Genomic DNA, 23,038 nt, shown 5'->3' with positions numbered 1-23,038 from the left:
TATCCGAGGAGACAGTTAAATTATAAATATGTAATGTGCAAGTAACAGGTCAGACGAAGGTCGGTGTTGTTACCTTCCACCTTGACAAAGTTTGGAAAGTTATTCTTCTCTTCATTATTTATCATTACAAACAATCATTTCCTACTCAAAATGTCATAACACAAAGATATCAGAAAAGAATAATAACAATCTAAACATTAATCCAATCAAATATTTTAATTATTGTATTATTTTGTTTCTGTTTGCCAGGAACTTCATAATCATAGTAATTATGTCAGAGAAAATAACATTGAGAATATATTATTCTTTCTAATTATTACTTGTTGGAGATCCTCGTTTACTTATAAATTTAATTAAATTATAATATATTTATGTATAATATAATACAATACAATAGGAAGTGTAAGGTGATGTCCTCAAACGTTACATTGTTAACATCAGAATAAAAAGTTTTTAATTATTTTTTACTAATATTTATTTAATGTAAGACTAATAAAAAATTAAAAAATATAATTAATTGTATAGGTTAATACGATTCAAGTTAGTAACTAAACTAAAGTAATAATTCTAAGTCGCGTTTTGAAGACTTTTCAAGTAAAATATTGAAGCTCCCGATCTTTTACGTAAATAGTTGGTATTGCTACTTTCTTTTGTAGTCGAAGATTAGGTTCAGAATATTAACAAAACTAATCGAGGAAGAATATTAAAATTGAGTGTGGGTATTTATTTCTTATTCATAAATAGGGGGGAAAATGCTGTTTTGTATATTTTTTTTTTCTCAAAGTTGATTATAATTAATGTATTTTTTAATTGATTTATCTAGTCTAAAAAATCGGAAAATACGTGAGCTTTGTTTCTGTCCCTTGATAGAGCTAGCACGGGAAACAGATTACAAGTAGCAAATATTTAAAATGCACTTTTTCTGGTGGTGTACTATTGTGCTACTTATCCCCGACTTGAAATGAAGGAAAAAAAAAAGTGAAAAGGAATAACAGAAAAAGAAGTTGGAAATGAAGTGAGTGTGTGATAGTATCACCAACAAAACAAACACATACTTCAATTAATGACTTGCTGGGGAGAAAAGTGTCGATCCAATGATGCCCTCAAATTCAAATAAATCGTTTCCAACTATTTAAATTCTCAAAAAACAAACCTTTACTTTAATATAATAGCGACAAAATAAATACACTGCATATGGTGTAATCTGTAATTTCAATATAAATACATGTTTTATGACGACTAGTAAATATTAAAAAAATATTTTTAAAATTACTACAGAAAATATACTCTAAAACGGAGCTAAACTTTGCTCAAAGGTTTAACCTAAGATATCACTTTTAATAATTTTAAAGTGAAAGGAGTATTTTATAAAAGGTGGAGTATTAAATAAAAAAAGTACAGTCATATCTTATCTTATTGATGTAAAAACATTAAATGTGCATTGTATAATATGAATAGAAAGATAAATAGGAGAGTGTTGTTGAAAGATTTATAAATAATTTATATATAAAATATCCTTGATTAAAGAGAGTCCCCACAAACTCTTGGTCTTGGCTCATCCACTGGATTGATGCCTGTAGTTGGGCGTTGATTGATCAATCTAATTGCCGTTGTTTCTTTGTTTTTGATTAATTTTTTATTTGACTCTTAAACATGAAAGCAAAAGTACCCCTGTCACCTTTACACTGCAGTCAATGTTAACCTTTAAGAAAATATGTTAATGGTCTTTTATCTTTTTACAGTATTTTATTTTTTTATTTCTATCTCATGGGATTTAGATTTACATTTTGAATTTTCAATATATACTCGATCAAAAACAACATAAATAGGTTACATCAGCTTTTTGTACAGAACATGCTTAACCAGATTCTTGTGGAGATGCCGATAAGTAAAAAAAATGAATTAGATATCTTTTTAGTATGGTCAGACTTATTTGTAGTGAATAGTACAAATTAATGTAATAATTATAATTAAAAAGTTATTGAATTGTAATTAGGAGTAAAGTAATTTCTTTTTTACAATTTATATAATTAATGAATTCATGTGATAGTTAACCAAATTAATTGTTGTATTTAACTTTATATATTTTGATTATTATGATATATGATGACAATTAAATTATATTTTAAAGTATTTTAAAAATAAATGATCAGTTTTTAAAGTGTGGGATCTAGTCTCTAAAAATAGAAATTTGATATTTATTTATTTATTTTCTTTAGTTTCATTATTAATAAAAGGTTTAATTAAGATTCTCAATTTTTAAAGGTTTAATAATGTAACTTTAGTTATTTTTCATTTAATAAACGGTAAAATTATATACAAATAAACAATGACAAATTTAAGTTACGTATTTACGCGCAGATTGATCACAGATTAATATTTTGTAAAATTGAGTTATTTAACTAATTTTTTTAACGATAGAAAAATAAAAATGAAAAAATAATAAAAATATTTATTAAGCCCAATTTTAATTAATAATTAGTATTTTGAAGAATAACAATACAAGGTTGAATATCAATCTCACTCTCACATAATCCTTGATCAAATTAAAATGAAATTTTTGTCTCTTTATAGTTCCTCCAATTTAAATTTGATATACAATATGGAAACTAAATTGAAGCAATTAAAGAGTATATTTATTTTTGTCTCTTTATAGTTCCTCCAATTTAAATTTGATATTTATCCATACAGCAGTCTATAGAAACAAAATTGAAACTATAAAAGAATATATTTATTTCTGTCTTTTTATCCCAGTACTCTCGAAAGCTCAAGTATATACATACACTACTACTTCTCTCCCAATAAGTGATTTCTTAGAGAAGTTATATAATTTTTTTAATTAAAACATATACAGTTATTCTCTACTTTTACTTATAACAATTTTTTTTCACAAATTAATTAATTAAGCGTAAAGCGACGACGAATTTCAACAATTTTAAGAGTAGTTATAGGTGAAATGTCGTTTTCCGCTATTAATTAATACATTGAAAATTATTATTGTTTAATTTGAGACAAATTTACTTGAGAACAAGATTGTTGACGCGGAAATGAAGACGAAAGTGTCATTCTTGGGGAACTGGTTACAACGAGGATCATTCAAATTGTTAGCATGAAAACATTTTTATTTAATTTGGTGTTGAAAAAATTGAAAAGTGATACGGACAGTGGGAGGCTGCGTTTTGTACGAGTAATAATAATAATAGGGATGGAAGAATGAAGACGAAAAGGTGTCGGTTACTTGTTCCACGTGGGGTCAATGTCAAATGGGCTACAGAGTGGGCCCGGCCCATACCCCCTTCACGTGCGCCACTCGCCCAAGCCACCCCCTTGTGGGCTCGGCTGTCTGGTTGCAGCAGCACTGTCGCGTGTGGTCCATTAAACTTATCAACATATGTTCATCATCACCCCCACTAAACTCTTCTACGGATGACCCCACAGTGTTACCGTATGTATGCATAGTCAACACAACACAGCACAACACAACACTTCTCGTATGATTCAGCAACACTACTGCAATGAAGGACGCATAAAGATGTAAAGCAAAATAGGGATGCATAGTAAGTAATTAATTTCCGACAGCAACATGTAACATATGGAGATGTTGATATGGGGGTTAGGACTCCACAAATCTAGTAAAAGATAGCATGTTAGGGTTTGGTCTCCCACTCTTGCTTCTAACTGTTTCTTCTTCTTTTAGAATGGTTATTTTGCCATTGGATAGAAAGTTACAACCAACCAGAGATGAGATTGAATTGAAGGGACTGTGTTTTTGGATAAATCCGTTCCTTCATTTTCAACCTTTTATATTTATCTTACTATTCAGCATTAGTTGATAGTGCTCTCAATTCGGTTCCCGATGAAAGAAGAAGCGGTATGCTAGAATCCAACCTAGGTTACATCTTTTGTTCCATGTGGTCCTGTCTTTTCTTTGTTTTATGCACTCTTCCATTTTATTTTTTTTTTATTTGCAGGATTGGCCTTGGGTTGGCACCAGTTATTTTCATTTACAAGTACACTGACAAATATCTCCTACGTCGACAGAAAAAATCTTATTTATTTTGAGATTTAAAAATATATATATATATATATATATATATAATATTTACAATATTTTAAATTGTAAGTTAATTATTTCAATAAAATTTTAAAGTTGTTTTGTTGAAGATATCCATAACGGGTGTAAAATGGGTAATTTTAATTGGAAAACGAATTAAGGAGTAAAAGACTAAGGTTTAAATATATTTTTTAAAATGATTTAATTTGATATAAAGTGAATTATGTAAATTAATATTTCGTTTTTTTTAAACAAATAGTTTGTTAATACTATTTCAGAAAAGCATTAATAAAATGAAATAATTCCGTGTCATTTCATTTAATCTTGGTAAAATAAATCAATTTTAAGATATCCCTGATTTTTTTTTCCGGGTATAACTAGATCTATTGTTGTTGAATGATTTAGATTATTTTGAATACATAGATTAATTTTTTTAAAGATCGTATCTCTCGGTTGAATAATATTTTTTTATATTAGAACTCGGTATCAACAATAAAAAGTTCTTAAAATAAGGTATTTTTTTTAAAAATAATGTATGAGTAAATAGAATAAATCTAGTTAAGACTTATTGTACTTCTATTTGAATATAGCTTTTAGATTTGAGAACAAACTAAAAAATTTTAAGATATGTTAACAATCTCCACAATTTCGTACATAGATAAAAATATTAAACATAAGAGACATGATTGAATAACAATTTGGTTCTTGAATTTGATAAGTGTGCTTCTTAAATTTAACAGCACAAATATAATTCTTAAATTTTGTAATTTATTATTCCATTTAGTCCTTTGTTAAATCATCTATATTAACATTAACGAAACATAAGTGCCAACATGCTACATACATTAGACGTTTGTAAAATTTAGTGAGCCTGTTTAACCCAAATAAATGACATGTCGTATTTTGTTTTTACGACGGGCTTTCAGCTACCACACCGTTATCTAGAATGAATGACTTTCAAAGCACAAAGATGCAAAACCCAAACATAGTTTATTGGCTCTGTTTTTCCTGCACCTCCATAATCTCATTCTTCACCCCCACATATACTAGAAAATTTCAATTTGATCTTCTAGTTTAGATTTTCATTTTGGATTCCAGAAAGTAAAATTAAAAAGTATTTCAAAATGCACATTCTAAAATATAAAATTTGATTTTCGAATTTTTTATTCCAGAATAAAAACATTATAATGTGAAATACTATTAAATGGAGGAGAGGGGTGTGGTGGTGAAGGAAGAAGAAAGAGGAAAGGGATAGACTAGTGTAGGAGGAAGATAATGAAAGAAGAAGATATAGATAAATAGATCATTTCACAATTTTATAGTGACTTAAGGTTGAAATTTATGAAAGTATACGAAAAAAGCTCTCTTTATTTATTTTACTTTTTAGATTGTGCTTTTGGGCTTTTCTTGACTGAGCCCAACACAATGATCACATCACTGGACGCAAACGAGAAAAATTGTTAGTTAGTTAACCTTCATTCTTATTAATAAACAGAGGAGGCATTTCACAGCATTTCCATTCTTGTTTTTTCTCTTAAGATCTAACCAATGGTTCGCACTTCAGAAATCACGTTCAAGGGGTGCATTTGCTGCGTGCGTGCAACCATGCTTGTTTCCGTTGTGCCATGAGTGACGGAAAAAGTTATTGAAGCATGGAAAGGATTACTGCGGCAAATGTGATTGAGATATTTGTTGTATGAAGAGAAAGTTTAGTCTTGAGAAAGCAAGAACTGTTGTGAAGGATCAGAATTCAAGAAAGGATGACAGGGAGTGATAATCTTATCCCATAAATGAATCTACCCATTCTTACAGAAAAGAATTAGAATAGATGGAGCACACAGATGAAAGTGTTGTTTTGGTATCAAGAAGTGAGTGACGTTGTACAAAATGAGTGTTCTGCTGGGTCAGAAACCATAGATGTACAAAAGCCAGCAACCAAGAAGAAAGACAATACGGCTTTGTTTCTACTCCATCTGTGCTTTGATGATGTACACTTTGAGAAGATTCAGAATGTAAGTACAGTTAAAGAAGCATGGGATATATTAACCCGAAGTCATGCAGGTGGAGATAAGATGAAAAAAGTGAAACTTCAAACACTTAGGCACCAATATGAGCTACTACAAATGGAAGAAACTGACAAAGTCAGTGAGTACTTCAACAAAGTGCTCACAATTACAAATCATATGAAAGGATGCGGTGATTCTATAACAGTTGATGATTATTGAAAAGATCATGCGATCTTTACAACAAAAGTTTGATTACATCGTGGTGGCCATAAAGACCTGTCAATGATGAGGGTAGAAGAGCTTCAAAGTTCGCTGGAAGCACATGAAATGAGGTTACTTGATAGAAATCCTATCAAGAACACTGGACAACCATTATAAGTAAGTCACTCCAAGAATGAAGAAAGGAAGAAGCAAGGCAAGTGGAAAGGAAAACGAACAAAGAATGCTTGGAAGAGTGACAGGGACGAGCATGATTATAATAAATCTGATGCTTTTTGAGAGAAAAGGTGGATTTGGAAAGAATCACAAGAAGAAAGGATATGGCAAAAGAAAAGTGGACTTTTTCAACTGTCACAAAATGGGGCATTATTCCTATTAATGTTATGCAAACAAAGGAAAGCAAAAGAAGCACCATGAAAAGGAGAAGGAAGCCTATGTATCACAAGAAGAATAAGATTTAGAGCCTTTACCATTGATGGTCACAACTTCAGCATTTGAAAACTCCCAATTTGAATCACGGTATCTTGATTTGGGTTGCTCAAACCAATATGACGTGCCATAGAGAGTGGCTGACTAACTTTGATGGGGAGAGGAAGAGTAAAGCAAAATTCGCATATGACAGCACATTGAAGGTGGAAGGCGTTGGTGCAAAAGGGGTTCACTGTTGTTATGGGTGACTTTGACAGAATAGAATTGTTTGATGCAAACAAGAAATTGATCCTGAGGAGCAAATTGTCCAAGAACGAAACTTTTCAGGTTAATATGCATGTTGCTGATGTAAAATGTATGGCTGCAATGGAGATTAATGAAGAGAGTTGGTTGTGGCATTCAAGGTATGGTCATCTCAACTTTAAAAGCCTACAACAATTGGGGTCTAAATTCATGGTTTGTGGACTTCCAAGTATTGTACTGCCCGAGAAAGTGTGTGAAGTTTGTCTAGCTGGTAAACAGTCCAGAAATTCATTTTAATCACACTTAAGTATGACAGCCAATGACAATTTGGAGGTTATGCATTATGACAATTGTGGTCCATTCGAAACTCCCTCACTCGCTGGAAACAGGTATTTCATCACCTTTTGTGGATGAGTTTAGCAGGATGATTGCTTTTGAGATGTTTGTAAAATCCAGAAGTCAAGTAGTAAGGGAGAGTGGCAAATTGTTGAAAATTTTGAGAACAGATGGAAGAGGGGAATTTACCTCAACTATCTTTGAACAATACTGTAAAAAATATAAGATTGTTCATGAGACTACAGCACCATACACTCCTCAACATAATTGATTGGCTGAGAGGAGAAATGGAACCATATTGAATATGGCCCTTATTCCAACTTGATGTAAAATCAGCCTTTCTCAAGCAACCCCCTGGTTTTGTCATAAAAGGAAGGGAACATCAAGTCTATAAGCTAAGAAAGACTTTGTATGGACTAAGGCAAGCCCCGAGAGCTTGGGAACAGAAAAATCGACTCGTTCTTGCTTAAACTGCATTTTACAAAATGCATGGTTGAGCATGGAGTATATGTGAAGGAAGATAAAGGAAAAAACCTGCTCACAATTTGTCTATATGTGGATGACTTACTGGTAACAGTATTAAATGTCAAGGCAATTGAATACTTCAAAAAGACAATGGCGACAGGATTTGAGATGAGAAACTTTGGGAAGTTGAGCTACTTTTTGGGTATGGAGTTTGTATATACACCTTCGGGTATGGTAATGCATCAAAAGAAGTATGTTGGAGAGATATTGAAGAAATTCAACATGGCTTCCTGTAATACGATAATTACCAATGGAGATTAATGTGAAGCTTACAAAAGATGAATGTGGTAAACCAGTTAGAAACTGTCTTCAAACATACTATAGATTCTTTAAGGTACCTATGTTAGCAGGTCAGATTTGTCATTTGGAGTTAGGCTGATAAGCAGATTTATGAGCAGTCCAAAGAGAAGTCACTTACGGTGTGTTGTTTCCTTTTGGTGAGCACCAGTCTAAATAAGAAACCAGTGGTTTTGTTGACTCTGATTATGGTGGAGACTTGGTTGAAAGGAAAAACACCCATGGGTATATCTTCTTATTAAATAAAGCTCCTGCGTCGTGGTGTTCTAAGAAGCAGTCAGTGGTTGCTTTATCCAGTTGTAAAACTGAATACATTTCTAGAAGCTTTGCTGCATGTCAAGCAATGTGGCTTGTGGAATTACTACGAGAATTGAATGTTTCAGTGAAGGCACCATTTGAACTGAGGATAAACAACATATCTGCCATAAGGGAGTGTTACTTGGTTAAGTCAAGTTTTAACTTACTTGATAGTTAGCTTACGTTTTATTTTTGTTATGCTGCCATGACATACACACATCCTCTATATGTACCTCATTCTTATGAATAAACGGAGGAGACATTTCAAAACATTTCCCTTATTGTTATTTTTCTTAAGATTTAACAAAAGTATCAAAAAAGAAGTAAATTTCTCAAATAAATAAATAAATAAAGATTTCAAATTCATGAATTTAAGTTATATATATTGACTGTGGCAGTGTGAAAATATTTTTGTATTGTCGTCTAATAATTGAATGTTTTTGTATGTTACTTTTATTGAATTTTTTAAGTGTTTTAGACTGCTTTATGTATTTAAATGAAATATACCGATGGAGTGAGAATATTTTTATATTGTCATCTATCTAGTAATTGAATATGTCAAGTAAATGAAAAATATATGTTAAAAAACATTAAATCTTACAGTAAAAACCGAGTAAAATTTATTTTCTAGGGAAAAAATAAAACATATTTTTTCTATATTTCTATAAAGAACAAGTCATAAAAAAAAAATATTCATTCTAATTTATATACAGGAGAGGAGATTATCTTAAAAAACCACTTTTAATATTTAATTAAACAGCAGTACGCTTGATACTTAAACTTTTAACTAAATAGTATAAATTATATTTTCCAAGACAACTCGTATTTGATAACAAATTCTCTTTTCTTGTTCTGAAAAATATCTTATTTTTGTGAAAAGTGTTTCAAAAACAACACATTCATCTATTTGATCGATCGTATAAACAGATCTAAGATTGACGTGATCCTGTTTTTTATCGTAAATAAAAAGGAAGACAGCAGCATATTTATTGAAATGCTAGATATTTGGAAAATTATGTGATCTGTTTTCATCTGCCTATCTATTCGAACCTTCTCTGAATGTTTTTCTCTGACAAATACCTTACATCAAATCAAAGACAAACTACACTTTTATATACCAAAAACTGGGCACAGACGAAAATGTCTCTGGTATTATCTGTATTTCCCTAAAATCTTCACGGAAATAATAATATTCTTACGCCTCCCTCCTCTATTCAAACCCCCCAAAAAATATATTTCTCAGCCAATTCAAACTGGACTAAGGGGTACAAAAAACAAACTAAAGAAAATAATCGTATGATAAATTACACAAATAAAAAACCAACCTTTACTTGACTCCTACAACCAGAAACCTAAAATATAGTGTATGATGGAAAGAAAATTGAAACTAAAGCGTACATTTCATTCTCACAAATAATCCTCCAAAGATAGGTCTGAGGGTACATCATATCCGAAAACCATAGAGTAATCATCCAATTCATCAGAGGTGAACTTTGGGATCCTCCAGCTTTTTCCAACCTCACTGTCTTCTCCACTGGTTAACAGCTCCAGCACCTGTGTAAAACCAAAAACAAGGAAAAACATAAAATAAGTGTGATCATGTTGAGACCTAGACAAACTCAAACAAGGCCCTTATTGTTCATTCACCTCGCTCATTGGGGGACGCCACGTGGCAGTTTGTCTCACACAGTATGAAGCCGCCAGCACTACCCTGTACAGTTGTTCTCCATCATATTTACCTTCCATTCTTGGATCAGCAAGATCAACAATGTTCCCTGATTCCATCAGAGGCTTTGCCTATATGTTGTTATAAAACTTTTTGTCATTGTCTTGCTTAACCAATTTATAGATGCATGCTTTGTGATAAATTCCTTGTAAAACTTTATCATGGAACATACAATTATGCATTAATCTCTTTAAAAAGTATGATTACCCATAAGAGAAGGTTCTGTTTTGATGAATCAACAGGTCTCCGTCCAGTTACAATCTCCAAAAGTAGAATTCCAAATGCAAAAACATCTGTTTTCTCATCCACGATTCCATGCATAAAGTACTCTGGCGCTAAGTATCCAAATGTGCCCTCTACGGGGATCACAGCATGGTGAGTCCACTTGTTAGGAAGCCACTTTGCAAGCCCAAAATCAGCAATCTAAATCGAGATTGAAAATTTTAAAATGTAAGTTGATTGACTCGAACCACGAGAAAACAATGTTGTTTTTCTGGTTCCAAAATGTTTGTATTTGATTATATTTCTATTCTACCTGTGGTTCATAATCAGGACCAAGAAGAACATTAGAGGCTTTAATGTCACGGTGAATTATCCGGTGTTTGCAACATTTATGAAGATAATGGAGACCCCTTGCAACACCAATGGCAATTTTGTACCTGATTGGCCAGTCAAGTGAATCTCCTCCTTTGCCTGATAATGATTCCAATGCATTTAATCTCAAATGACATAACAAGCAATTATTGCTGAAAAAATAAAACGGATCTCTGGAAAACAAGGTTCTTTTTTACCGTGCAATGAAGTTGCTAAATTTCCATTTTGAGAGTAATTGAAAATCAGATATAGCCCATTTTCAATGCAGCAGCCCACTAAAGTTGCAGTATTTGGATGACAGACATGTCCAATAACACCCAATTCCATAAGGAACTCTTTTTCCTTGTTAGGATCCTTGTTGTCCTTGGCCAACCTCTTCACAGCAATGGTTCGTCCATCTGAAAGATCACCTTTGTATACTTCCGAATACCCACCTCGTCCAACCAAATTATCTGTTGTTTTCATTAATGAAAAAGGAAAAAATTCCCATCAACACCTATTATTTATATTATCTATCCTACCATCATTTTTCTCTATTGTTTCTTTATTTAACTAGGCTCCCAGTAGCATATAAGATTGTCCAAAAATTATTTCGAAAGAAATCAATAGTCCACAATAACATACCTTGGTGGAAGTCGTTGGTAGCATTGGATATTTGTTCATAGCTGAAGCACTTCAACAAAGGCTGACGCTTTTCACTTCTATAAATGTTAAAGTTTTTCCTTCTAAATGGTGAAGCAAGGAATGAGACTATGAACCTAAATGAGAACTGTGGTTTAATCTTGGATCGGTTCTTAATCTTAGAATCCAAGGATGGGGTATAAGTGGTGCTTGAGACCCTAGTGCTAAAGGTATCATCTTCTGTGCTGTTTGATTGTCCCTCTAGACCATTTAGTACTGTTCTTGGTGAACGGTTCTGAGCCTTGATTCCTGATAAATAATCCTCCAGAACAGGGGAGGCACCCTTGTCACATTGCTTTTCCTTCTTAAACCGTCTTGAATTTGGTTGTCTGTTATCTACTAGTGAAAAGATACAAGTTACCATATTTAAGAGACTTGTCATCCATTGTAATTTGTATTTTGTTAAATTATATCTGAGAATTGAATTACCTTGACAATGAGTTGAGTTTTGTTTGACACTTTGATCTGCCTTACCACGACTTCCGACTGAGACCATTGTGCACCCTTCATGTGCATGCTCAAAGCAATACGTGGCAATTCCTTTAGAACTCCCATTTCTAAGAAATAACAAAAAAAGAAGCATGAATTTGGTTTGTCTTGCATGATTTTCATAAGGAAAATTGACAACTGCTACTATATCATTCAGTTCACACTTATTAGTTTGGTTTCTTGAGCCACGAATAAGAAGAAAGTCCGCGTTGATGGACTTGGTTTCCTCCACTAAACCTTCACCAACTGTGGAATTGAGTGCCACCCTTGCCTCCAAATTAACCTGATAATGACGTTTTCATGATAATTCATTTGATTCTAGACTTAGCAAACATGTTGTACTCTAATGGCTGTATAAGATCATTAAAAAAATTGATCGATTTTAAAGATGGAGAGACATTTATAATCGGATGTTTGATCTTGGTGAATTACCTGCTTAGACCAACAGGTCTGTGCAAATTCTCCAAGCACAGATATAACATATGCTTTTGCTTGTCTAAGTTGTGATTGCCTTTTTCTGACGGAGACTCGCTTCTTCTTATCCGCAATAACTGAAATTTAAAAGATTTGCTGCCTATTACAACACTAATCATTCACAATATGAATAAATGTATCAACAAATCGGCCATCATTCATGTTAGAATCTTAAGTGTAGTGAATTTCATGAAAAGACCATTGAAGACGTGATAACTTGATAATGCAAGAATAAGTAATAACTGATAAAAGGTCAAGTGGTTGAAAATTTTCAATTTGGGTAGAAAAACAGTGACTAACCAAGAACATGCACAGCCACAATGGTGTCATTTGGATTGGCAAGAACTCTTATTGCCCATGAGAGAAGCTCCTTGCTGTCCTCTGGGTCTAAGGAGAGGCCAATGAGTATTTTGGCAGGGGAGGGAAGTACCATTTTGAAATGAAAATTGGACAACAGGTTCAGTGAGTGTTGAGAATGTTTGCAGAGAAATGAAATTATTTGCTCTGCTAGCTCTTGTCACACAGAGATGAATGCATCGTGAGCTTAAGAATAAGTAGTGTAAGGAAGAGCATGATTAAATTCAGTTAGGGGTGTGAGGCCAACGGCCAACCTGATGTCGAATTCTTGTTGGAGAAGCATGAAAAGCCTTTAAGAGTGGCAATAGGAAAACTGATTAAACTCTATTTCTCTCTCTGGTGACAATTAAGTGTTGTAGTAGTTGGGTGCTTTGGGGTATAAGCAAAGGTGGTGGGCACATATTTGATTTATCTTGCTATTGAAGCCAAAAATGAAGCTCCCCTTCAATTTTAGTAAGCAAAGTACCTTTTCTTCTTTTATTTTATTTTTCTTTCTCTTTTACTTCCATTTGGTGTGAAAGACTATGTGCCTATTTGCCACTCTCTTAAAAAAGAACTTCACTCATCACTTCAACATCAATGAAACTTCGAGAGGACACCAACTGTCATCTCTTTTCTGATTAATGAAGTGGCAACATTTCCGTATAACTGTTTCCCCTACTTCGCTATCAAACTCAGGTTGGCACATAGCCTTCATTATTTTTTTCATGCACAACATTGGAGAGAGCTTTATAGTACCTTGTCATGTAGAATTGTAGCAATAAAAATTTGAGCCAAAATCTATCACAAATATAATAGTTGATTCTCATGACAATGTTCTCGTAACATGGAAATTTTCAGAACAGATGGCCCTTCCAGTGTGCCATGAAAGAGTGGATTCCTTTATAATTTTCTCCCTTCCAAGGAAGATAAGGTCATTGCACATCCAATTATTGCTTTTTTTCTGAACAAGAATTTCCCCCTTTTGAATAAGCATGTGCGACTTTCACTTCAAGATTCGTTAAATAATAATGCCGATTTTACAACTCAGAGGTATAAAAAACATAAAAAACTGGAACGTGTGGTGCTATTCTGGCTCTCGTTTGGGTTGCTACCAAAACAAAAAAGAAAACTGTACTTTACATGGTAGAAGTCACATTATTTTATACACGAATCAATTAATACTTTCACACAATATACACAACCTTAAAGTAAATGTGGCATATAAAATTGCATTATTTGGTGCTTAATTATTTGATGCGACACTAGAATGTGCTAATAAACGGTTGGATCAGAGACTCAAAATGAAAGTTGTAACGAAGTTCATCTTTTGGTGAATTGAGAAAACTTTAAATTCTAAGCTAAAATGACAGAAATTTTGCAATTGTGCTAGCATCCAAAAATGGTGCGTAAGGGATTGGGATTATGGAACCGTCGAGACATGGATAACCCATCTTTCAAACCCCACACGTCGAAACTTTAACAACAGTTTCACCTTACTCTTAAACTCTATGTGGTTCACTTTTTCGGAAAAAACAAAAACAAAATTGGAAACATATGAAGAATGCCTTAATTTAAAGCAAAATAATATACGGTTCAAGTTCGTTAATATATCTTCATTTCAAAAATCCATCTACAATTCTACAGTTATCATTGTTACTCTGATTTAACATTATCAGGACATTAGTTACAATTATGGTGGAGTTTATGGTTCCAAAGTACTACAACGAATAACTTAATTGAAAGAATAAGTTGTTAGTTTAATCAAAGAACAAACCATAATAAAAGTTTGAACTAAATTTAAAACACTTTAAGATCGTTTTTGTCACTGTTTGTGTTTGCCACAATTTAGTCGTTGTTTTTTGTATTAAATAAAATTCAATAAAGTTTACCTTATCCGGACCTAATAAAGATAGTTTCTTTTAGGTTAATTAGTCTTTTGGTTGGTTTCTATATTTTATAAGAATTTAGATTTGTAACATTTTTTTTCAATTTAGTTCACACTTTATTTAAAAGAATTTAATATGATTTCTTCTATTAAATTGATATTAATATAATTTGAAAGATGATTACAACTGTCTTACAATTAATGATATTTCATGATTACTTGATTTAATTATAGTTATAGCTGTCAAAATGGGTTACAACCAAAAGTAAATTTTTTTATACAAGTCAATTTTCAACCTAGTTCATTTAAACTCAGCTCATCCGTGGTGAGTCGGGTTGGCTCACCAACCCATCTAATTTTATTTTATTAATTTCTTATCTTATAAAACCCTAAGAAATACCATCCGACTCATTATACTTTGATTGTATTGTATTTTTTTTTATTTTGAATTATCTTGAGTTTAACATCATTTTGGGAGTGAAATTTATTTAAATTTGAATTACAAAAAGTTTATAATTTTTTTTATTTAAAAAGAATTGTAATTAAGTGAGCTAGTGAATCAACCCGTTTACCCCACCAATTCGTGATAGGTTGAGTCGGGTTCGAATTTTTCTAGCTCATTAAATGAGTCGGGTTGGTTGGCTCACTAAGTGACCGACCCGTAATGGACCGAGCCGGATCAAACCAAGTGACCTGTTTTAACCGCACTAATTATAGTATCAATAATAAAATAAGGTTAAAGACATTTGCATTCCTCTCATGTATGATTCAGTTGAATATCTCTAAATACTTTTTAAACTAATTGTAATTACATGATAATATCTAGTTATTGGAAAAGAGGAAAGAGGACTTATTTTTTCACAAAACCTTTGGTTGTAAGGGTGAGTGATAATGGAAATAAGATAAAGTGTTTTGGTGGGTAAAAAGGATAAAAACAATTTAAAAATTGAGAGATGATGAAATAACTCTCTGAGTGAGTAGATTGTGATACTGAAAATACTAATATTTGTAATTGTGCATTATTTAATTATTGTTCTTCAAGAATAATTGAGTCATGAATTGATTTGAGTTTATTCAATTCCTGAGATCATATGTGAATATAATAATTTTAGTGAAAAGTTAATTTATAACTAATATGTCATTGTATATATTTTTGTAAATTCAATGTTTTGGGTATATATTTTATGTTTAAAATTGTAAATATATTAACACTTTTTATATGTATGTTAAATGAGATATTTCGATCTTAACTTTAATTAATATTTAGTTGATGGTGCACATAATAAATATTTATTATTATACAATTATATTATAATTGAAAGAATAAGAATGGATGAATGATGTAATTGATCAAATAATTATTTAGTATCTTAAACTATTTTAATCAAAGTATAAATTATTCAAAAAATATATTAAATATTTTAAGATATTTAAAAATTTGATATTAATATTCGTTGCCAATTATTTAATAACTCTCGATGATAAAATATCTAGGAATTAGAATTTAGAAGTTGTTTAATTGACATATAATTTAGATTATTAATTATAAATTAATTAAATTAATTTTAAAGTAGTAGTAAAAATTCAAAAGACTCTCGCAATCAATCACTTCTCCGGTGTATAATAGGATTGAGGAAAATCAAATTGATGGAAAAGTTCTATAAAAAAGAAGACATGTCTTAAAAGAATAGGATGAAATGATTATATTGGTCATTACTAAAATTTTGATACTTAGAAGTTGGAAGTTGATGAAATTAGGGATAGATAAAAAAAAAAAGGCTTAAAAGAAAAACAAGTTCATTACAGATATATATATAGATAAGGGCTTAACCGATTTTCTTGTAGTTCCCACGGTTATATGGATCCTTCATGTTTTGGACTTCAATGGCACTGAAAACACCATAACTAGCAGTTGCATCATCAAGTTCTTCATCACTGGGCTCATCAAGTGCCAATAATTCTTCAGTGTACTTGATACTGTCGATCCTCGTCACACTCACTTTCTTCTCTTCAGATTCTTGCCCTTTAAGAAGGTTAACAACACGCTTCATGTTGGGTCGTTTTTCAGGCTCATTCTGCACGCAAAGAGCAGCCACATTGATTGCTTGTTTCACTTCGTTTTCATCAAAGTTCCCCCTCAGTTTTGGATCAACCAGCTCCCTGTACTTTCCTTTGCTTATTAGAGGCTCGGCCCACTCAGTTATTGTTCTCTTAAGCCCACCAGGGAGCTTCTCTATGGGCTTTCTTCCACTCACAAGTTCCAACAGCAGAATTCCAAAGCTATACACATCACAACTTTCCGAAACCTTCCCCCACATCGCATATTCAGGTGCCAAGTATCCCAATGTACCCTTCACACGGGTAGTCATATGGCTAACTCCTTCTGGGATTAGTTTTGCAAACCCAAAATCCGCAACTAGAGGCTCAAACTCTGAATTCAGAAGCACGTTACTTGCTTTCACATCCCTGTGTATGATGTGTGGTGTCACCTCACTGTGCAAGTACCTACCATCAACATCAAAGTTTACAATTTCAAACATTATAATAACTTTTCAGGTTAGATATCTCCAAAATATGTTATTGTTCAATGAGTGTGCCTGAAACTTACAGAAGCCCTTCTGCAGAGCCTATTGCAATGTTCATTCTCCTTTGCCAGTTCAGTTGCACTTCAACAGCAAACTGGCCATGGAGATGAGATATGAGGCTGAGATTTGGCATGTAATCGTAAACGATGAGGCGTTGATCATCCCCAACACAATAGCCCCTGAGACCCAGCAAGTTTTTGTGCCTAACCCTTCCAAGAACTTCAACTTCTACAGCAAATTCCATCTCTGCCTTCGAGTTCATTGCTTTCAGTTTCTTTACCGCTATCTGCCATCATCATAAGACATTAATTCAAACTCAATTTTGCACTATGCCTGATATTTCTATTTTTACCTGAAGACCGTCACTGGTTCTTCCCCAGTACACGCTTCCAAAACCACCTTCCCCAAGCTTGTTATCATCACTGAATCCGTTGGTAGCCGCATGCAGCTCCTTGTACGTGAATATTCTCCATGAATTGTTAACCACGCCAAATGATGTTGGCCTATGAAAAATTACAAGGCTAATCAGTAAGATTGATGGTGATACCAATAACCACTAGGAGAGCTAATAATTAATTGACATTATTAACAATGAAAATCAGAAAACAGTAATGGAGAAACGGTAATGTTGTTACATACACTTCTTCGACCTTCTCTGAGCCACAGCAACTGAATGAGGATCCCATAATCGGAACAATGTGATGGGAAGAAATGGTGAACAAGTTAAGGAACTTGTGTCCAATGAAAATTGTGTGTTTTAAAGTATAGAACAGTGGTTTTGGTCCACTGAAATCGCACGTGCATTTGCATTTATTGCCGGCCGAACGACTTTGGCCGGCTAACCCAAGATTTGACTTTAAGTTTGGTTAAACAACTATAACAAAGGGGTTGCAACACATATTATACAAAAATGGGCACCGCTTAAAATCATAGATAAATAAATATAGATGTATTTGACTAATTGTAACATCAGATAATATACCCTTTAGATTCCTTCTTTAGCCGCTGTCCTCCAATTGGTCAAGCCTCAACTGTGTTATTGTCTACAAGTGCTGAATTCAAAGTTATTCATGCATCTCATAAATAGAAGCTACAGCCCTACCACCAAGCTTTTACAAGCCAATTTTGTCAACACGTCATGGATGTTGAATTGAAATGCTTTAGATTGAATTGAATTGCTTTATAACAATAACGATCTTCGGTTACTTTATTATGATGTATCCCTACGAAACCAAGATATTGATGGCAAATGAGCCTAGAAAATCAGAATAAGTTTAGCTACAAAATTCAGAGTTCTTTTAAGATTACACTTGTTATTAACATGTGGATTATTTTCATACATTTTCTCTTATGAAAAGATAATTGCTTTTGAGAGTATAAATGTGAGTCTAAGTTCATATTGGATAGAAATAAAAAAAATAGAATATTATATAAAAATGAAATAGACATTAATATATAGATTTTTTAAATTTTAATTTTAAGTTTTTATATTTTAAAATAAAACTTTAAAATAAATTTTATATTTAGAAAAATTAAAATATAAATTTTTTTCTGTATTTCTAATAATTCTAATTACTTAGAAATCGAGACTACTATATTTTGGATGAAATTTAAAGTTTCAAAATGAACAATATTTCAAATACGTAATGATTAACTTAACAAGTGAACGGACTTAAAATTAGAACATTGACTTAGTTTTAAAAAAAATATTTTAAAAATAAAGTAATTTAAATATTATGGAATTCAAGTTTTTGGAATTGTTAAATTTGTAGTACCCCAATAATGTTAATTTTATTTTAATCTAGGACAAGTTGTTACTAAATGCGAACACCAATTTTGCATGTCTTACTTTTGGTTTACTTATTTTCACTTCGTTTTGTTAAAAGAAAAGGAAAAAAAAAACGTGGTTGTCATATGAAGGTATAAGTTGGGATATTGTGTTTGAAGTTTGTTCTTAAAGTCGTGGAGAAAAAGCAGAGTCGTATTAAGATGCCAATTGGAGGAATTGTAAGTTGTGAGCGATCTTGAATATTAGTCAACTTCTCTGATGCATCTGAATTACTAAATGACAATCAAATTCATATGCTTGCATTTTATCATTTTGCATTTAATTGTATTAATTAATCTTTTTCCTATTTGCTTATCTAATTTTTTTCAAAAATTTACAAACACTGAAGTCATCCAATTCCATATTCCAAATGTTCAACTATTAATCTCAATTCTTTTTCTTAACTCATTTTACCAAGTTCGTATTTCTAATGCGTATTTTTTTTTATTTATGATCAAATATCAAAACCCATTTTGTCTTACCTGGATCATTCTAAATACAGAAGAAAAAAATAAAGGCTTTCGCTTCCTGCATCCCAAAAATTTCTAACTGTTCCCAAATATTCTAAAATGACCATTTCATCCTTTTCAGATCACCTGTTTAAGAAATCTTCCAGAACAAACTTTCCATAACTTCGTTTTTTGGAACAAATTTTCTTAAACATATGAAACAATTTTTTGAATGAGTCCTCTAGAATAATATGTTTAGAACAGGTTTTTCTGAACAAAATTTCCATACATACGACATGCATTGTGAAACAAGATTTTCAGAGGAAACTTTCAAGGACATGAGATACCTTCAAATAATGAGTTTTTTTAAATAAGTTTTCCACTAAACCCAATGTTTCAAAAAATATACGTGCAGCATGAAAATATTTTATTTTTTTATTGATACTATGGCAGTGCAAGTAGTAATCATGGGGTACGTGAAGTAAACGACGAAAATACTAACTTTAAAAATTTGCCATCAGATTGGACTGAAACACTTTGTCAAGAACAAAGATATAGTGGGTCAAGTAGACTGGTTTAGAGCTTAAAACTAAATGACGTTTCTAATTTCAGCCAACCATTTTTAACATATGTCCTAGGTATTAATGTTTTTCTTATGTAATATCCATTTCTAAAATTGAAATTTGGTTTCAAATACAATTTAGGAGCTTTTCCCAAAGCTCATCAATCATTAAACTTAGTCAAAACTCTACATTTTCAACCTTATTTGAAAGTTTTTTTTTCATTGCAATGGTAATCGCAAGTAAACAATACATAGTAAACAAATGTACGTCATGTATCAGATCTGTATTTTTTTTAATTAAAAATAAAAAAATTGATCACTGTACCAAATCAATAGTGTCACATGTAGATGACAACGGGTCGGGTCGGGTCGGGTACGGATACTGCTTATCCGCAACCCGATCCGCTACTCGCACGAGTATCCATTTAGAAAATATCTACGGGTATTTTAAAACTCACGGTACCCGTGGATATCCGTAAAAAAATAAAAAAATAAAAAAATATTTTATATTTTTAAAATAAAATTACAATATATATATATATATATATGATATAGTATAAATTAAATTAAATACAAATTAAAATTTAATTTTAATTAAATTTAACCTAATAAATATATTATTTTATTTTATTTTTAATTAAATTTAATTAAAAAATATATAAATTAATATATTATTATTATTTTTTGCAGGTAACGGATACCCGCGGGTCGGGTAGTATACTACCCGTACCCGACCCGTTTAGAAGCGGGTATTAAATACCCACTACCCATTACTCAAGGATAATAAATATCTGCGGATAGTAACTACCTCTCGTGAATTTTATCCGTGGATACCCGTGTCCACGGATTTTTTTCTCATTCCTAGTCACATGTAGTCTTTGTTGTTAAGTTACTATTAGCATGTCATATATTTAATTTAGTTTTATTTTTTTAATTGTGCAAGTTTTTTTAAGATCAAATTTTATTTTTATATAAATGTTATACTGATATTTTTATTAAAACATATTTTTATTAAATTATTCATCCATTATTTTTAAACAAGCTTTAACTATATTATTATAATATTATTATTATATTTATGTTTGATTTTTATTACATATACAAAATAGGATTAGAGTTAGCTTATAAATAAGGTTAGACTTTATTAAAAAAATATGTTTAGAGTTAGTTTAAAATTAGAAGGAAATTTTTTTATTATTTTTGAACGAACTCTAACCCTATTTTTTACATGTAGTAAAATTCAAACGTAAATATAATAATAATATAATTAGAGTTGACTTAAAAATAATTAAAGAAATATTTAATAAAAATATGGATTTTAATAAAAAAATTTAATATAAATTTATATAAAAAAATTAAATTTTAGTTTCAATTTGGAGAGGAACAAAATTGTTACATTTTGAAAAAAGAAATTGAAATGAATTGAGTAAAATGAACGAAAAATTAGACTGGATTAAATATAAGATATTGACATGTGACACCCATACTGAATTGACACGTGATACTATTATTGTCAGGTGACACTAAACTACCACATGAATTTTAGAATTTCAAGTGTGAATTTAAGTCCTACCTTGGGTGGAAATGAGAAAGTAGAACACCATATAATTTTGAAGATTCATTAATCAATTGCTTTAAAGTTTTAGGTAGAGAGTGGTCTCAATTTCTTATGTGGTTAGACTCAAGTTTCATTAATGTTGTATCTCCTCCTCTATAAATCTAACAGTGACATAGGACAAATAATTATAAAATTAATAAAAAAAAATTAAAACGTCATATATGGCATACATGGTTAAGGATCCAAATGTTACTAAAATAGATTAAATTGAAAAAAAACTACATTAAATAAACTCAATTAGTATAACGAACAAAGTAATATTTAGGCCTTAAAAATAATTTATAACTTTTAATTGTAACTTTTTGAAGAAAAAAGTGAAAGAAGGATATCAATAAAGGGTGAGGTAGATGAAAGCGAAGAAAATTAATAAAACAAAAATATTAAATTTGACAAGTTAAAAAACATAAAAAGTAAAGAAAAAAAATATGAATGATATGCGATTTAGATTAAAATTATGAACGAATAAATTAAAGAAAGAAGTTAAAGATGAAATTTACGACAAAGTAAATGAAAGCAATAATTATAATAGAATATATTTTTAAGTATGTGACCGTTTGGACTGGACGGAAGAAAAAAAAAGTTATAATAGATTTAATTGATGTGATTAAGAATAAATAAATAATAGTATCTTTAATTTTATTTTAATAAAGAATGAAATTTAATTAAATTGAAATATGATTAATTATGAAATAATTAATTTATAAATTTGGAAATAATATAAAAAATTTATGCAAAATTTGAAGTTAAATATATTTAAATAATTAATTAGAAATCATGTAAAAAGAACTGACCTACAACTTTTTTAAGAGAAATTAAAGTGTAATAAAAAATTTCTAAATAAAAAAATTACAATTGGAGATTAAAATGAAAAACATAATTTAATGATTTTCATAAAGTAAAAAAAAAAAAGTATTTCATCAATAAATTGGATAACATCTTAATGTTATCATATTTGTACATAAATATGTTATATAAGTAAGATAGAAAAATGAGGGTATAACTGTTAATAGATTGTGTTGGATTGATTATCTGTGATCATAACGATAGTTTATAGTTGGGAATGTTTTGATTTGACGTAAGTAGGGAATGAATGGGCAAGGCAGAATTATTGGTACCTTCATCCTCCTTCAATCCACAACTTTCTCTTTACAACACAACCGTCACCCACAGAAATCTCCACACATCATAACCAAGCGATTTCTTTCATTATAATATATTTCAACCTTGATGTAATCACTTATTCACCATCATCGTCAAAGATTAATAAAATCAAATAAGAGAGATTAATTAATTAATTAATTACACGTTGGGTACCCCATGAGGATTAGACACACCATGATTAATAGCAACAAATAGGTGGGTGCTGCTCACCCTATTGGAGGTTACTGTTATGCCATTTTGC

At 31.1% G+C, this 23,038-nt stretch overlaps 2 protein-coding genes and 1 long non-coding RNA gene across 6 annotated transcripts; all 3 read right to left on the bottom strand.

Annotated features, from left to right (window-relative positions):
* Nucleotides 1–3,214: 3,214 nt before the first annotated feature.
* Nucleotides 3,215–8,672, bottom strand: LOC148207015 (uncharacterized). Its single transcript, XR_015783904.1, has 2 exons — nucleotides 6,750–8,672; nucleotides 3,215–3,510 (listed from the first exon to the last, which is right to left on the bottom strand). It is a non-coding gene; the product is annotated as an uncharacterized LOC148207015 (long non-coding RNA).
* An 815-nt stretch (nucleotides 8,673–9,487) lies between these two features.
* On the bottom strand, nucleotides 9,488–12,968 carry LOC124830477 (Protein kinase superfamily protein). 4 transcript variants are annotated; one of them, XM_047304202.2, is made up of 10 exons: nucleotides 12,671–12,965; nucleotides 12,329–12,447; nucleotides 12,061–12,179; nucleotides 11,837–11,964; nucleotides 11,351–11,746; nucleotides 10,924–11,178; nucleotides 10,668–10,825; nucleotides 10,340–10,555; nucleotides 10,054–10,203; nucleotides 9,488–9,960 (listed from the first exon to the last, which is right to left on the bottom strand). In XM_047304202.2, the coding sequence occupies exons 1-10, from the start codon at nucleotides 12,801–12,803 to the stop codon at nucleotides 9,814–9,816; spliced, it is 1,821 nt and encodes a 606-aa protein (XP_047160158.1). In that variant the 5' UTR covers nucleotides 12,804–12,965; the 3' UTR covers nucleotides 9,488–9,813. The 4 variants fall into 4 exon arrangements, with proteins under 4 accessions (XP_047160158.1, XP_047160159.1, XP_087961402.1 ...); XM_047304203.2 differs by having other exon boundaries at nucleotides 11,351–11,743; nucleotides 12,671–12,964; XM_088105276.1 differs by having other exon boundaries at nucleotides 11,837–12,179; nucleotides 12,671–12,968.
* Nucleotides 12,969–16,257: 3,289 nt separating this feature from the next.
* LOC124830479 (PTI1-like tyrosine-protein kinase At3g15890) lies at nucleotides 16,258–17,932 on the bottom strand. The gene is made up of 4 exons (XM_047304204.2): nucleotides 17,819–17,932; nucleotides 17,532–17,682; nucleotides 17,203–17,465; nucleotides 16,258–17,099 (listed from the first exon to the last, which is right to left on the bottom strand). The coding sequence occupies exons 1-4, from the start codon at nucleotides 17,863–17,865 to the stop codon at nucleotides 16,421–16,423; spliced, it is 1,140 nt and encodes a 379-aa protein (XP_047160160.1). The 5' UTR covers nucleotides 17,866–17,932; the 3' UTR covers nucleotides 16,258–16,420.
* Between the last annotated feature and the right edge of the window lie 5,106 nt (nucleotides 17,933–23,038).

The sequence above is a fragment of the Vigna umbellata genome, chromosome 1 (assembly GCF_029865625.1).
Source record: "Vigna umbellata cultivar VRB3 chromosome 1, Vumbellata_1.0, whole genome shotgun sequence".
Taxonomy (NCBI): domain Eukaryota; kingdom Viridiplantae; phylum Streptophyta; class Magnoliopsida; order Fabales; family Fabaceae; genus Vigna; species Vigna umbellata.
Note: the sequence above shows the minus strand (reverse complement) of the source record. Positions and strands in the feature narration are given on the sequence as shown.